Source organism: Zophobas morio, unplaced genomic scaffold (genome assembly GCF_036711695.1).
Source record: "Zophobas morio isolate AGI-343-1 ecotype UQ-CSIRO unplaced genomic scaffold, CSIRO_AGI_Zmor_V1 ptg000026l, whole genome shotgun sequence".
NCBI lineage: Eukaryota > Metazoa > Arthropoda > Insecta > Coleoptera > Tenebrionidae > Zophobas > Zophobas morio.
In genome coordinates, this window is record NW_026972131.1 from 227,455 (window position 1) to 242,079 (window position 14,625).

The window sequence follows — 14,625 nt, forward strand, 5'->3', positions numbered from 1 at the left end:
ACTATGATTCTTCGGTGGGAGTAACTATGATCCTTCGGTGGGAGTAACTATGATCCTTCGGTGGGAGTAACTATGATTCTTCGGTGGGAGTGACTATGATTCTTCGGTGGGAGTGACTATGATTCTTCGGTGGGAGTAACTATGATTCTTCGGTGGGAGTAACTATGATTCTTCGGTGGGAGTAACTATGATTCTTCGGTGGGAGTAACTATGATTCTTCGGTGGGAGTAACTATGATCCTTCGGTTGGAGTAACTATGATTCTTCGGTGGCAGTAACTATGGTCCTTCGGTGGGAGTAACTATGATTCTTCGGTGGGAGTAACTATGATTCTTCGGTGGGAGTAACTATGATTCTTCGGTGGGGTGTTTATGCTAATGTTAATTCACTTTTTTCTAAAATAAACGAATTTACCGCATTTGTTCAACTTAATAATCCAAATATAATTATGTTAACAGAAACCTGGTTATCAACAAACATTCCTGACTCTCTGATATCTCTTCAAGGCTATCAGTTGTATCGTCAAGATCGTAACACTGGTAGAGGTGGCGGCATCTGCATTTTTATCGATAACAAATTAGCATCTAAAGTCCAAATTTCAACGATTCCTTTTGAAACACCTGCGGGCTGCGAGGCATTAGCCTTAAACATGCATTCACCTCAATTTAGTCTTTCTATAGGTTGCATTTATAGACCCTTCTTTAGACCCATTCCGGAAATTGATTTTTCTTTATTCCACAGCATTAAAAATTTTTCCCTTTCCAACAAAAATGTGATCATCGCAGGCGACTTTAACATGACACACCTATCTTGGCCAATAATACCAAATTTGCCCTACAACGAAAACATTTTGGACTCTATTCTGGAAGGAAACTTAAACCAATTAATCACGAAGCCAACGAGGATTCGACAAAATCAAGCCCCTTCTCAAACGGATTTAATTTTTACAAATGATTTACATTTACTGACAAACATAGAATACTTACCACCATTAGGAAAATCAGATCACCTCACAATTGCATCCAAGCTCCAAATCCATGTCACGCAAGCAAAAAATGGGATCATTAAAAGAATTAATCGCACAAATTACGACAAAGTTCGAAATGACCTTGCCCTTATCAGCTGGAACTCAGCATTCAATTCACTCAACACTTCTCAAATGTGGAAGTTATTTGAAACAAAATTATCCAGTTCCGTAAAAAAACATACTTCTACTATAAAAATTAAAGTCCTCCCTCAGAAACCTTGGATAAATCACCATTTACTCAAGTTAATCAAACAAAAAAAGCGTATTTGGGAAGCATATAAAAGAAGTCCATCGGAAAACAAATATCTCGATCACAGAAGATTTTCTAACCACGTCGTTTCAGAGCTGAAAAAAGCAAGAAAAATTTTCGAAGACAATTTAGCAAAATCAGAATCTTCTAAGAAATTTTACAAATACATAAGGTCATCCCTCTCAACCAAAGTTGGTATTCCATTACTAAGAAAACCCGACGGCAACCTTTGCCTATCTAACAAAGAAACAGCGGATCTCCTTGCAGATGAATTCCACTCCAACTACAGTCTGGAAACTTATGGACCATTTTTAAAGACAATCGTTTCAAACAGAAATTCCTTGTCGAACATAATTATTACAGAGGCAGCGATAAAAGAAACTCTCAAAGAAATAGCTAAAAGACAAAGCGCCCCAGGTCCCGACAACATCACTTGCCAGGTTATCAACGCCTGTATCGAGGAAATTACCACCCCCATATTTTGCATCACCAAATCTTCAATTGAAGAAGCAACACTTCCCTGCCAGTGGTTAACAGCCAACGTAACTCCAATCTACAAAAAAGGAGACAAATTTTCCCCCACAAATTACCGGCAAATAAGTTTAACATCGATTATATGCAAAGTACTGGAAACGATTATATATAAACAAATGTTGACATTTTTACTACACGAAATAGTATATTATTAGCCAAGGTTGCAGAGCCAAGCATTCTAGACCGAGCGCAAATTAGAACCCGAGACGCGCAGCGTCGAGGGCTCTAAGTGCGAGGTGTAGAAGTGGCTTTGCAACCGTGGTTAATATACTATTTTTTTCACTAGTAGAAACCATAAGACAATAAACTGAAAAATAAACGTTCAATTTTTTGACACAACGTGAGTTTGTTTTGATTTCTAATCAAACTTGATCTAAATCTTCAACACAAAGAAAATCGTTTATACTTGTCGCTGAGTTAATCATTTTATCTTCTACCGTCTACCAACTACCATGCATATACTCAAGTAATGTTTGTAGCACACATTTGTTCATTTTTTAAGAAATAATCACATCAAACATTGCGTACATAACCTCAATTTTTCTTTTTGAACCCGTGGTAGCAAAAGTTGAATTTGCTACCACTAAATGAGTCGACATTTGCATGCGTCCAGGCTGCTAGTGAAAAAAGATTATTCCCGACTGCCAACACGGATTTCTACCTGGACGTTCAACGATTACTAACATGCTAGTGTGTGTCAATGACTGGACACTAGCTTTAGATTCTGAACAACCACGGGATATCGCATATTTAGATTTCTCTAAGGCATTTGATCGGGTCCCCAAAGAGCGTCTTCTCTTCAAACTTCAATCTGCAGGTATAAGAGGTAAACTTTTAAATTGGATTCGGGCATTCCTTTCCAACCGTACATTTAAAGTAAGAGTGGGATCAGATTTCTCTCAAATAAGGCCTGTCCAAAGTGGAGTCCCCCAAGGCTCAATTCTGGGTCCTCTCCTCTTCTTAGTTTTTACATCGGACATTCCCAAGTTAATCCATTCCAATATAGCCATGTTTGCTGACGACATTAAGCTTTATTCCAATCCACTCAAAGACCCTGGTCAATTACAGTCAGATCTTACCACTATCAAACACTGGTCCGATGCTTGGCTGCTGCCGTTAAACCAAGACAAATGCACCATACTTCGTCTTGGCAAAAACAACCCCTGTGTCAACTACCAAATAAATGACACCACCATAAAAGTTGTGGCAGAACAAGTCGATCTTGGGATCACAGTAACCAGCGATTTATCGTGGTCATCGCACATCAACAAAATATGTCACAAAGCCAACAAGATGTTATATCTAATCGGCAAGACATTCCAACACATTTCTTCGAGATCTGCGAAGAAACTTTATACCACCTACGTAAGACCCGTGTTGGAATTTGGAGGTCCAGTATGGTACTGCAGTCGTGTGAGCGATAAGAACCGACTCGAACTTACGCAACGTCGAGCCACCAGGTTGTCCTTTGGAACGAATAGACCCTCATACGAAGAGAGACTTAGGCTATGGAACCTACCCACATTTGAACAAAGAAAAAAAAGAGGCGATATGATAATTACTTTTAGAATTCTTCATGGTCACTTCCCAGTTGATCTCCGAACATTGTTTACAATTAATGACGATGCACGTCTTCGAGGCCACCCCCTGAAGCTCAAAAAAGAAAAATTCAAAACTTCCATCCGCCAGAATTTTCTCCCAAATAGAATATTTGATACTTGGAACAACCTCCCCAAGGAAATTGTAGAAGCGCGAACTACAAACAGCTTTAAAAACGCATATGACGATCTCAACGTGGCAAATAACTAACACAATCAACTTTTTTTTTTTTTTCTTTTATTATTTTAATTTTGTATAATAGAATTTAATTTCAATTTTTGTATAGAAGACCATTTATATTTGTTAACTCTACAGATCTATAGACTGCAACAGTCTCAATCTGTATTTATATTGTAATAATAACTATGATTCTTCGGTGGGAGTAACTATGATTCTTCGGTGGGAGTAACTATGATTCTTCGGTGGGAGTAACTATGATTCTTCGGTGGGAGTAACTATGATTCTTCGGTGGGAGTAACTATGATTCTTCGGTGGGAGTAACTATGATTCTTCGGTGGGAGTAACTATGATTCTTCGGTGGGAGTAACTATGATTCTTCGGTGGGAGTAACTATGATTCTTCGGTGGGAGTTACTATGATTCTTCGGTGGGAGTAACTATGATTCTTCGGTGGGAGTAACTATGATTCTTCGGTGGGAGTAACTATGATTCTTCGGTGGGAGTAACTATGATTCTTCGATGGGAGTAACTATGATTCTTCGGTGGGAGTAACTTTGATTCGTCGGTGGGAGTAACTATGATTCTTCGGTGTGAGTAACTATGATTCGTCGGTGGGAGTAACAAAGATTCATCGGTGGGAGTAACTATGATTCTTCGGTGGGAGTAATTATGATTCTTCGGTGGGAGTAACTTTGATTCGTCGGTGGGAGTAACTATGATTCTTCGGTGGGAGTAACTATGATCCTTCGGTGGGTGTAACTATGATTCTTCGGTGGGAGTAACTATGATTCTTCGGTGGGAGTAACTATGATTCTTCGGTGGGAGTAACTATGATTCTTCGGTGGGAGTAACTATGATTCTTCGGTGGGAGTAACTATGATTCTTCGGTGGGTGTAACTATGGTTCTTCGGTGGGAGTAACCATGATTCTTCGGTGGGGTATCATATGACGCGGAATTTCCTCAGGATTACGATTCCATATTCGCTTTTGCCGGATCTCTTCAATTAAGCGAGAAAAATGCAAATTTGTCTGGGGGGAAGTAACTATGACTATGTACTTCAAAGGACGATTCTCGATAAACCAAGGTAGTTATCGAAGAGGTGAAAGCGGATTTGACTTCTACGGCCCGAAATCTATAAGAAAATGTATTAAGTGAAATTTCGAAAATTTTGTTGAAAATTGGTAGAAAATTGAGGTCATTTTGCATATTTTTGAACATTTCAAAGGACGGTTCTGGGAAAACCATTGGAGTTATCGAAGAAATGAAAACGGATATGGCTTTTGCGGCCCGAAATGTGCAAGAAAATGTATTAAGTGAAATTTCGAAAATTTTGTTAAAAATTGATGGGAAATTGAGGTCATTTTGCATATTTTTGAATATTTCAAAGGACGATTCCGGGAAATCCATTGAAGTTATCGAAGAAATGAAAACGGATATGGCTTCTGAGGCCCGAAATGTGCAAGAAAATTTATTAAGTGAAATTTCGAAAATTTTGTTAAAAATTGATGGGAAATTGAGGTCATTTTGCAAATTTTTGAATATTTCAAAGGACGATTCTGGGAAAACCATTGAAGTTATCGAAGAAATGAAAACGGATATGACTTCTGTGGCGAAAAAGGACGAAAAAGGATACTAAAAACGAAAAAGGACGAAGATGGACGAAAGAGGACGAAAAAAGTCGAAAAAGGACATAAAACCGGCGAAAAAGGACGAAGAAGGACGAAAAAGGGTAAAAGGGACGAAAAAGGACGGAAAAGAACGAAAAAGAAACCAAAAATGAAGAGAAGGGCAAAAAGGGTAAAGAGAATTTTGGAGGGGAGTAACTATGATTCTTCGGTGGGAGTAACTATGATTCTTCGGTGGGAGTAACTATTATTCTTCGGTGGGAGTAACTATGATTCTTCGGTGGGAGTAACTATGATTCTTCGGTGGGAGTAACTATGATTCTTCGGTGGGAGTAACTATGATTCTTCGGTGGGAGTAACTATGATTCTTCGGTGGGAGTAACTATGATTCTTCGGTGGGAGTAACTATGATTCTTCGGTGGGAGTAACTATGATTCTTCGGTGGAAATAACTATGATTCTTCGGTGGGAGTAACTATGATTCTTCGATGGGAGTAACTATGATTCTTCGGTGGGAGTAACTTTGATTCGTCGGTGGGAGTAACTATGATTCTTCGGTGGGAGTAACTATGATTCTTCGGTGGGAGTAACTATGATTCTTCGGTGGGAGTAACTATGAATCTTCGGTGGGAGTAACTATGATTCTTCGGTGGGAGTAACTATGATTCTTCGGTGGGAGTAACTATGATTCTTCGGTGGGAGTAACTATGAATCTTCGGTGGGAGTAACTATGATTCTACGGTGGGAGTAACTATGATTCTTCGGTGGGAGTAACTATGATTCTTCGGTGGGAGTAACTATGATTCTTCGGTGGGAGTAACTATGATTCTTCGGTGGGAGTAACTATGATTCTTCGGTGGGAGTAACTATGATTCTTCGGTGGGAGTAACTATGATTCTTCGGTGGGAGTAACTATGATTCTTCGGTGGGAGTAACTATGATTCTTCGGTGGGAGTAACTATGATTCTTCGGTGGGAGTAACTATGATTCTTCGGTGGGAGTAACTATGATTCTTCGGTGGGAGTTACTATGATTCTTCGGTGGGAGTAACTATGATTCTTCGGTGGGAGTAACTATGATTCTTCGGTGGGAGTAACTATGAGTCTTCGGTGGGAGTAACTATGATTCTTCGATGGGAGTAACTATGATTCTTCGCTGGGAGTAACTTTGATTCGTCGGTGGGAGTAACTATGATTCTTCGGTGGGAGTAACTATGATTCTTCGGGGGGAGTAACTATGATTCATCGGTGGGAGTAACTATGATTCTTCGGTGGGAGTAACTATGATTCTTCGGTGGGAGTAACTATGATTCTTCGGTGGGAGTAACTATGATTCTTCGGTGGGAGTAACTATGATTCTTCGGTGGGAGTAACTATGATTCTTCGGTGGGAGTAACTATGATTCTTCGGTGGGAGTAACTATGATTCTTCGGTGGGAGTAACCATGATTCTTCGGTGGGGTATCATGTGACGCGGAATTTCCTCAGGATTACGATTCCATATTCGCTTTTGCCGGATCTCTTCAATTAAGCGAGAAAAATGCAAATTTGTCTGGGGGGAAGTAACTATGACTATGTACTTCAAAGGACGATTCTCGATAAACCAAGGTAGTTATCGAAGAGGTGAAAGCGGATTTGACTTCTACGGCCCGAAATCTACAAGAAAATGTATTAAGTGAAATTTCGAAAATTTTGTTGAAAATTGGTAGAAAATTGAGGTCATTTTGCATATTTTTGAACATTTCAAAGGACGATTCTGGGAAAACCATTGGAGTTATCGAAGAAATGAAAACGGATATGGCTTTTGCGGCCCAAAATGTGCAAGAAAATGTATTAAGTGAAATTTCGAAAATTTTGTTAAAAATTGATGGGAAATTGAGGTCATTTTGCATATTTTTGAATATTTCAAAGGACGATTCTGGAAAAACCATTGAAGTTATCGAAGAAATGAAAACGGATATGACTACTGAGGCGAAAAAGGACGAAAAAGGATACTAAGAGCGAAAAAGGACGAAGATGGACGAAAGAGGACGAAAAAAGTCGAAAAAGGACATAAAACCGGCGAAAAAGGAAGAAGAAGGACGAAAAAGGATAAAAGGGACGAAAAAGGACGGAAAAGAACGAAAAAGAAACCAAAAATGAAGAGAAGGGCAAAAAGGGTAAAGAGAATTTTGGAGGGGAGTAACTATGATTCTTCGGTGGGAGTAACTATGATTCTTCGGTGGGAGTAACTATGATTCTTCGGTGGGAGTAACTATGATTCTTCGGTGGGAGTAACTATGATTCTTCGGTGGGAGTACCAATGACTCTTCGGTGGGAGTAACTATGACTCTTCGGTGGGAGTAACTATGACTCTTCGGTGGGAGTAACTATGATTCTTCGGTGGGAGTAACTATGATTCTTCAGTGGGAGTAACTATGATTCTTCGGTGGGAGTAACTATGATTCTTCGGTGGGAGTAACTATGATTCTTCGGTGGGAGTAACTATGATTCTTCGGTGGGAGTAACTATGATTCTTCGGTGGGAGTAACTATGATTCTTCGGTGGGAGTAACTATGATTCTTCGGTGGGAGTAACTTTGATTCGTCGGTGGGAGTAACTATGATCCTTCGGTGGGAGTAACTATGATTCTTCGGTATGGGTAACTATGATTCTTCGGTGGGAGTAACTATGATTCTTCGGTGGGAGTAACTATGATTCTTCGGTGGGAGTAACTATGATTATTCGGTGGGAGTAACTATGATTCTTCGGTGGGAGTAACTATGATTCTTCGGTGGGAGTAACTATGACTCTTCGGTGGGAGTAACTATGATTCTTCGATGGGAGTAACTATGATTCTTCGGTGGGAGTAATTATGATTCTTCGGTATGAGTAACTATGATTCTTCGGTGGGAGTAACTATGATTCTTCGGTGGGAGTAACTATGATTCTTCGGTGGGAGTAACTATGATTCTTCGGTGGGATTAACTATGATTCTTCGGTGGGAGTAACTATGATTCTTCGGTGGGAGTAACTATGATTCTTCGGTGGGAGTAACTATGATTCTTCGGTGGGAGTAACTATGATTCTTCGGTTGGAGTAACTATGATTCTTCGGTGGGAGTAACTATGATTCTTCGGTGGGAGTAACTATGATTCTTCGGTGGGAGTAACTATGATTCTTCGGTGGGAGTAACTATGATTCTTCGGTGGGAGTAACTATGATTCTTCGGTGGGAGTAACTATGATTCTTCGGTGGGAGTAACTATGATTCTTCGGTGGGAGTAACTATGATTCTTCGGTGGGAGTAACTATGTTTCTTCGGTGGGAGTAACTATAATTCTTCGGTGGGAGTAACTATGATTCTTCGGTGGGAGTAACTATGATTCTTCGGTGGGAGTAACTTTGATTCGTCGGTGGGAGTAACTATGATTCTTCGGTGGGAGTAACTATGATTCTTCGGTGGGAGTAACTATGATTCATCCGTGAGAGTAACTATGATTCTTCGGTGGGAGTAACTATGATTCTTCGGTGGGAGTAACTATGATTCTTCGGTGGGAGTAACTATGATTCTTCGGTGGGAGTAACTATGATTCTTCGGTGGGAGTAACTATGATTCTTCGGTGGGAGTAACTATGACTCTTCGGTGGGAGTAACTATGATTCTTCGATGGGAGTAACTATGATTCTTCGGTGGGAGTAATTATGATTCTTCGGTATGAGTAACTATGATTCTTCGGTGGGAGTAACTATGATTCTTCGGTGGGAGTAACTATGATTCTTCGGTGGGATTAACTATGATTCTTCGGTGGGAGTAACTATGATTCTTCGGTGGGAGTAACTATGATTCTTCGGTGGGAGTAACTATGATTCTTCGGTGGGAGTAACTATGATTCTTCGGTGGGAGTAACAATGATTCTTCGGTGGGAGTAACTATGATTCTTCGGTGGGAGTAACTATGATTCTTCGGTGGGAGTAACTATGATTCTTCGGTGGGAGTAACTATGATTCTTCGGTGGGAGTAACTATGATTCTTCGGTGGGAGTAACTATGATTCTTCGGTGGGAGTAACTATGATTCTTCGGTGGGAGTAACTATGATTCTTCGGTGGGAGTAACTATGATTCTTCGGTGGGAGTAACTATGATTCTTCGGTGGGAGTAACTATGATTCTTCGGTGGGAGTAACTATGATTCTTCGGTGGGAGTAACTATGATTCTTCGGTGGGAGTAACTATGATTCTTCGGTGGGAGTAACTATGATTCTTCGGTGGGAGTAACTATGATTCTTCGGTGGGAGTAACTATGATTCTTCGGTGGGAGTAACTATGATTCTTCGGTGGGAGTAACTATGATTCTTCGGTGGGAGTAACTATGATTCTTCGGTGGGAGTAACTATGATTCTTCGGTGGGAGTAACTATGATTCTTCGGTGGGAGTAACTATGATTCTTCGGTGGGAGTAACTTTGATTCGTCGGTGGGAGTAACTATGATTCTTCGGTGGGAGTAACTATGATTCTTCGGTGGGAGTAACTATGATTCATCCGTGAGAGTAACTATGATTCTTCGGTGGGAGTAACTATGATTCTTCGGTGGGAGTAACTATGATTCTTCGGTGGGAGTAACTATGATTCTTCGGTGGGAGTAACTATGATTCTTCGGTGGGAGTAACTATGATTCTTCGGTGGGAGTAACTATGATTCTTCGGTGGGAGTAACTATGATTCTTCGGTGGGAGTAACTATGATTCTTCGGTGGGAGTAACTATGATTCTTCGGTGGGAGTAACTATGATTCTTCGGTGGGAGTAACTATGGTTCTTCGGTGGGAGTAACTATGATTCTTCGGTGGGAGTAACTATGATTCTTCGGTGGGAGTAACAATGATTCTTCGGTGGGAGTAACCATGATTCTTCGGTGGGAGTAACTATGATTCTTCGGTGGGAGTAACTATGATTCTTCGGTGGGAGTAACTATGATTCTTCGGTGGGAGGAACTATGATTCTTCGGTGGGAGTAACTATGATTCTTCGGTGGGAGTAACTATGATTCTTCGGTGGGAGTAACTATGATTCTTCGGTGGGAGTAACTATGATTCTTCGGTGGGAGTAACTATGATTCTTCGGTGGGAGTAACTATGATTCTTCGGTGGGAGTAACTATGATTCTTCGGTGGGAGTAACTATGATTCTTCGGTGGGAGTAACTCTGATTCTTCGGTGGGAGTAACTATGATTCTTCGGTGGGAGTAACTATGATTCTTCGGTGGGAGTAACTATGATTCTTCGGTGGGAGTAACTATGATTCTTCGGTGGGAGTAACTTTGATTCGTCTTAGGGAGTAACTATGATTCTTCGGTGGGAGTAACTATGATTCTTCGGTTAGGTATAATATGACGCGGAATTTCCTCAGGATTACGATTCCATATTCGCTTTTGCCGGATCTCTTCAATTAAGCGAGAAAAATGCAAATTTGTCTGGGGGGAAGTAACTATGACTATGTACTTCAAAGGACGATTCTCGATAAACCAAGGTAGTTATCGAAGAGGTGAAAGCGGATTTGACTTCTGCGGCCCGAAATGTGCAAGAAAATGTATTAAGTGAAATATCGAAAATTTTGTTAAAAATTGATGGGAAATTGAGGTCATTTTGCAAATTTTTGAATATTTCAAAGGACGATTCTGGGAAAACCATTGAAGTTATCTAAGAAATGAAAACGGATATGACTACTGTGGCGAAAAAGGACGAAAAAGGATACTAAGAACGAAAAAGGACGAAGATGGACGAAAGAGGACGAAAAAAGTCGAAAAAGGACATAAAACGGAGAAAAAGAACGAAGAAGGACGAAAAAGGATAAAAGGGACGAAAAAGGACGGAAAAGAACGAAAAAGAAACCAAAAATGAAGAGAAGTGCAAAAAGGGTAAAGAGAATTTTGGAGGGGAGTAACTATGATTCTTCGGTGGGAGTAACTATGATTCTTCGGTGGGAGTAACTATGATACTTCGGTGGGAGTAACTATGATTCTTCGGTAGGAGTAACTATGATTCTTCAGTGGGAGTAACTATGATTCTTCGGTGGGAGTAACTATGATTCTTCGGTGGGAGTAACTATGATTCTTCGGTGGGAGTAATTATGATTCTTCGGTGGGAGTAACTATGATTCTTCGGTGGGAGTAACTATGATTCTTCGGTGGGAGTAACTATGATTCTTCGGCGGGAGTAACTAGCATTCATCGGTGGGAGTAACTATGATTCTTCGGTGGGAGTAACTATGATTCTTCGGTGGGAATAACTATTATTCTTCGGTGGGAGTAACTTTGATTCGTCGGTGGGAGTAACTATGATTCTTCGGTGGGAGTGACTATGATTCTTCGGTGGGAGTAACTATGATTCTTCGGTGGGAGTAAGTATGATTCTTCGGTGGGAGTAACTATGATTCTTCGGTGGGAGTAACTATGATTCTTCGGTGGGAGTAACTATGATTCTTCGGTGGGAGTAACTATGATTCTTCGGTGGGAGTAACTATGGTTCTTCGGTGGGAGTAACTATGATTCTTCGGTGGGAGTAACTATGATTCTTCGGTGGGAGTAACTATGATTCTTCGGTGGGAGTAACTATGATTCTTCGGTGGGAGTAACTATGATTCTTCGGTGGGAGTAACTATGATACTTCGGTGGGAGTAACTTTGATTTGTCGGTGGGAGTAACTATGATTCTTCGGTGGGAGTAACTATGATTCTTCGGTGGGAGTAACTATGATCCTTCGGTGGGAGTAACTATGATTCTTCGGTGGGAGTAACTATGATTCTTCGGCTTAGTAACTATGATTCTTCGGTGGGAGTAACTATGATTCTTCGGTGGGAGTAACTATGATACTTCGGTGGGAGTAACTTTGATTTGTCGGTGGGAGTAACTATGATTCTTCGGTGGGAGTAACTATGATTCTTCGGTGGGAGTAACTATGATCCTTCGGTGGGAGTAACTATGATTCTTCGGTGGGAGTAACTTTGATTCGTCGGTGGGAGTAACTATGATCCTTCGGTGGGAGTAACTATGATTCTTCGGTATGGGTAACTATGATTCTTCGGTGGGAGTAACTATGATTCTTCGGTGGGAGTAACTATGATTCTTCGGTGGGAGTAACTATGATTATTCGGTGGGAGTAACTATGATTCTTCGGTGGGAGTAACTATGATTCTTCGGTGGGAGTAACTATGATTCTTCGGTGGGAATAACTATGATTCTTCGGTGGGAGTAACTATGATTCTTCGGTGGGAGTAACTATGATTCTTCGGTGGGAGTAACTATGATTCTTCGGTGGGAGTAACTATGATTATTCGGTGGGAGTAACTATGATTCTTCGGTGGGAGTAACAATGATTCTTCGGTGGGAGTAACTATGATTCTTCGGTGGGAGTAATTATGATTCTTCGGTGGGAGTAACTATGATTCTTCGGTGGGAGTAACTATGATTCTTCGGTGGGAGTAACTATGATTCTTCGGCGGGAGTAACTATCATTCATCGGTGGGAGTAACTATGATTCTTCGGTGGGAGTAACTATGATTCTTCGGTGGGAATAACTATTATTCTTCGGTGGGAGTAACTTTGATTCGTCGGTGGGAGTGACTATGATTCTTCGGTGGGAGTAACTATGATTCTTCGGTGGGAGTAAGTATGATTCTTCGGTGGGAGTAACTATGATTCTTCGGTGGGAGTAACTATGATTCTTCGGTGGAAGTAACTATGATTCTTCGGTTTGAGTAACTATGATTCTTCGGTGGGAGTAACTATGATTCTTCGGTGGGAGTAACTATGATTCTTCGGTGGGAGTAACTATGATTCTTCGGTGGGAGTAACTATGATTCTTCGGTGGGAGTAACTATGATTCTTCGGTGGGAGTAACTATGATTCTTCGGTGGGAGTAACTATGATTCTTCGGTGGGAGTAACTATGATTCTTCGGTGGGAGTAACTATGATTCTTCGGTGGGAGTAACTATGATTCTTCGGTGGGAGTAACTATGATTCTTCGGTTAGGTATAATATGACGCGGAATTTCCTCAGGATTACGATTCCATATTCGCTTTTGCCGGATCTCTTCAATTAAGCGAGAAAAATGCAAATTTGTCTGGGGGGAAGTAACTATGACTATGTACTTTAAAGGACGATTCTCGATAAACCAAGGTAGTTATCGAAGAGGTGAAAGCGGATTTGACTTCTACGGCCCGAAATCTACAAGAAAATGTATTAAGTGAAATTTCGAAAATTTTGTTGAAAATTGGTAGAAAATTGAGGTCATTTTGCATATTTTTGAACATTTCAAAGAACGGTTCTGGGAAAACCATTGGAGTTATCGAAGAAATGAAAACGGATATGGCTTTTGCGGCCCGAAATGTGCAAGAAAATGTATGAAGTGAAATTTCGAAAATTTTGTTAAAAATTGATGGGAAATTGAGGTCATTTTGCATATTTTTGAATATTTCAAAGGACGATTCCGGGAAATCCATTGAAGTTATCGAAGAAATGAAAACGGATATGGCTTCTGCGGCCCGAAATGTGCAAGAAAATGAATTAAGTGAAATTTCGAAAATTTTGTTAAAAATTGATGGGAAATTGAGGTCATTTTGCATATTTTTGAATATTTCAAAGGACGATTCTGGGAAAACCATTGAAGTTATCGAGGAAATGAAAACGGATATGACTACTGTGGCGAAAAAGGACGAAAAAGGATACTAAAAACGAAAAAGGACGAAGATGGACGAAAGAGGACGAAAAAAGTCGAAAAAGGACATAAAACCGGCGAAAAAGGACGAAGAAGGACGAAAAAGGATAAAAGGGACGAAAAAGGACGGAGAAGAACGAAAAGGAAACCAAAAATGAAATGAAGGGCAAAAAGGGTAAAGAGAATTTTGGAGGGGAGTAACTATGATTCTTCGGTGGGAGTAACTATGATTCTTCGGTGGGAGTAACTATGATACTTCGGTGGAAGTAACTATGATACTTCGGTGGGAGTAACTATGATTCTTCGGTGGGAGTAACTATGATTCTTCGGTGGGAGTAACTATGATTCTTCGGTGGGAGTAACTATGATTCTTCGGTGGGAGTAACTATGATTCTTCTGTGGGAGTAACTATGATTCTTCGGTGGGAGTAACTATGATTCTTCGGTGGGAGTAACTATGATTCTTCGGTGGGAGTAACTATGATTCTTAGGTGGGAGTAACAATGATTCTTCGGTGGGAATAACTATGATTCTTCGGTGGGAGTAACTATGATTCTTCGGTGGGAGTAACTATGATTCTTCGGTTTGAGTAACTATGATTCTTCGGTGGGAGTAACTATGATTCTTCGTTGGGAGTAACCATGATTCTTCGGTGGGAGTAACTATGATTCTTCGGTGGGAGTAACTATGATCCTTCGGTGGGAGTAACTATGATTCTTCGGTGGGAG

At 40.5% G+C, this 14,625-nt stretch overlaps 1 protein-coding gene across 1 annotated transcript; it reads left to right on the forward strand.

Moving 5' to 3' along the window:
• Positions 1–447: 447 nt before the first annotated feature.
• LOC135136610 (uncharacterized) lies at positions 448–1,965 on the forward strand. The gene has a single exon (XM_064065974.1). It carries the CDS (start codon positions 448–450, stop codon positions 1,963–1,965), a length of 1,518 nt encoding a protein of 505 aa, XP_063922044.1.
• The last annotated feature ends 12,660 nt before the right edge of the window (positions 1,966–14,625 follow it).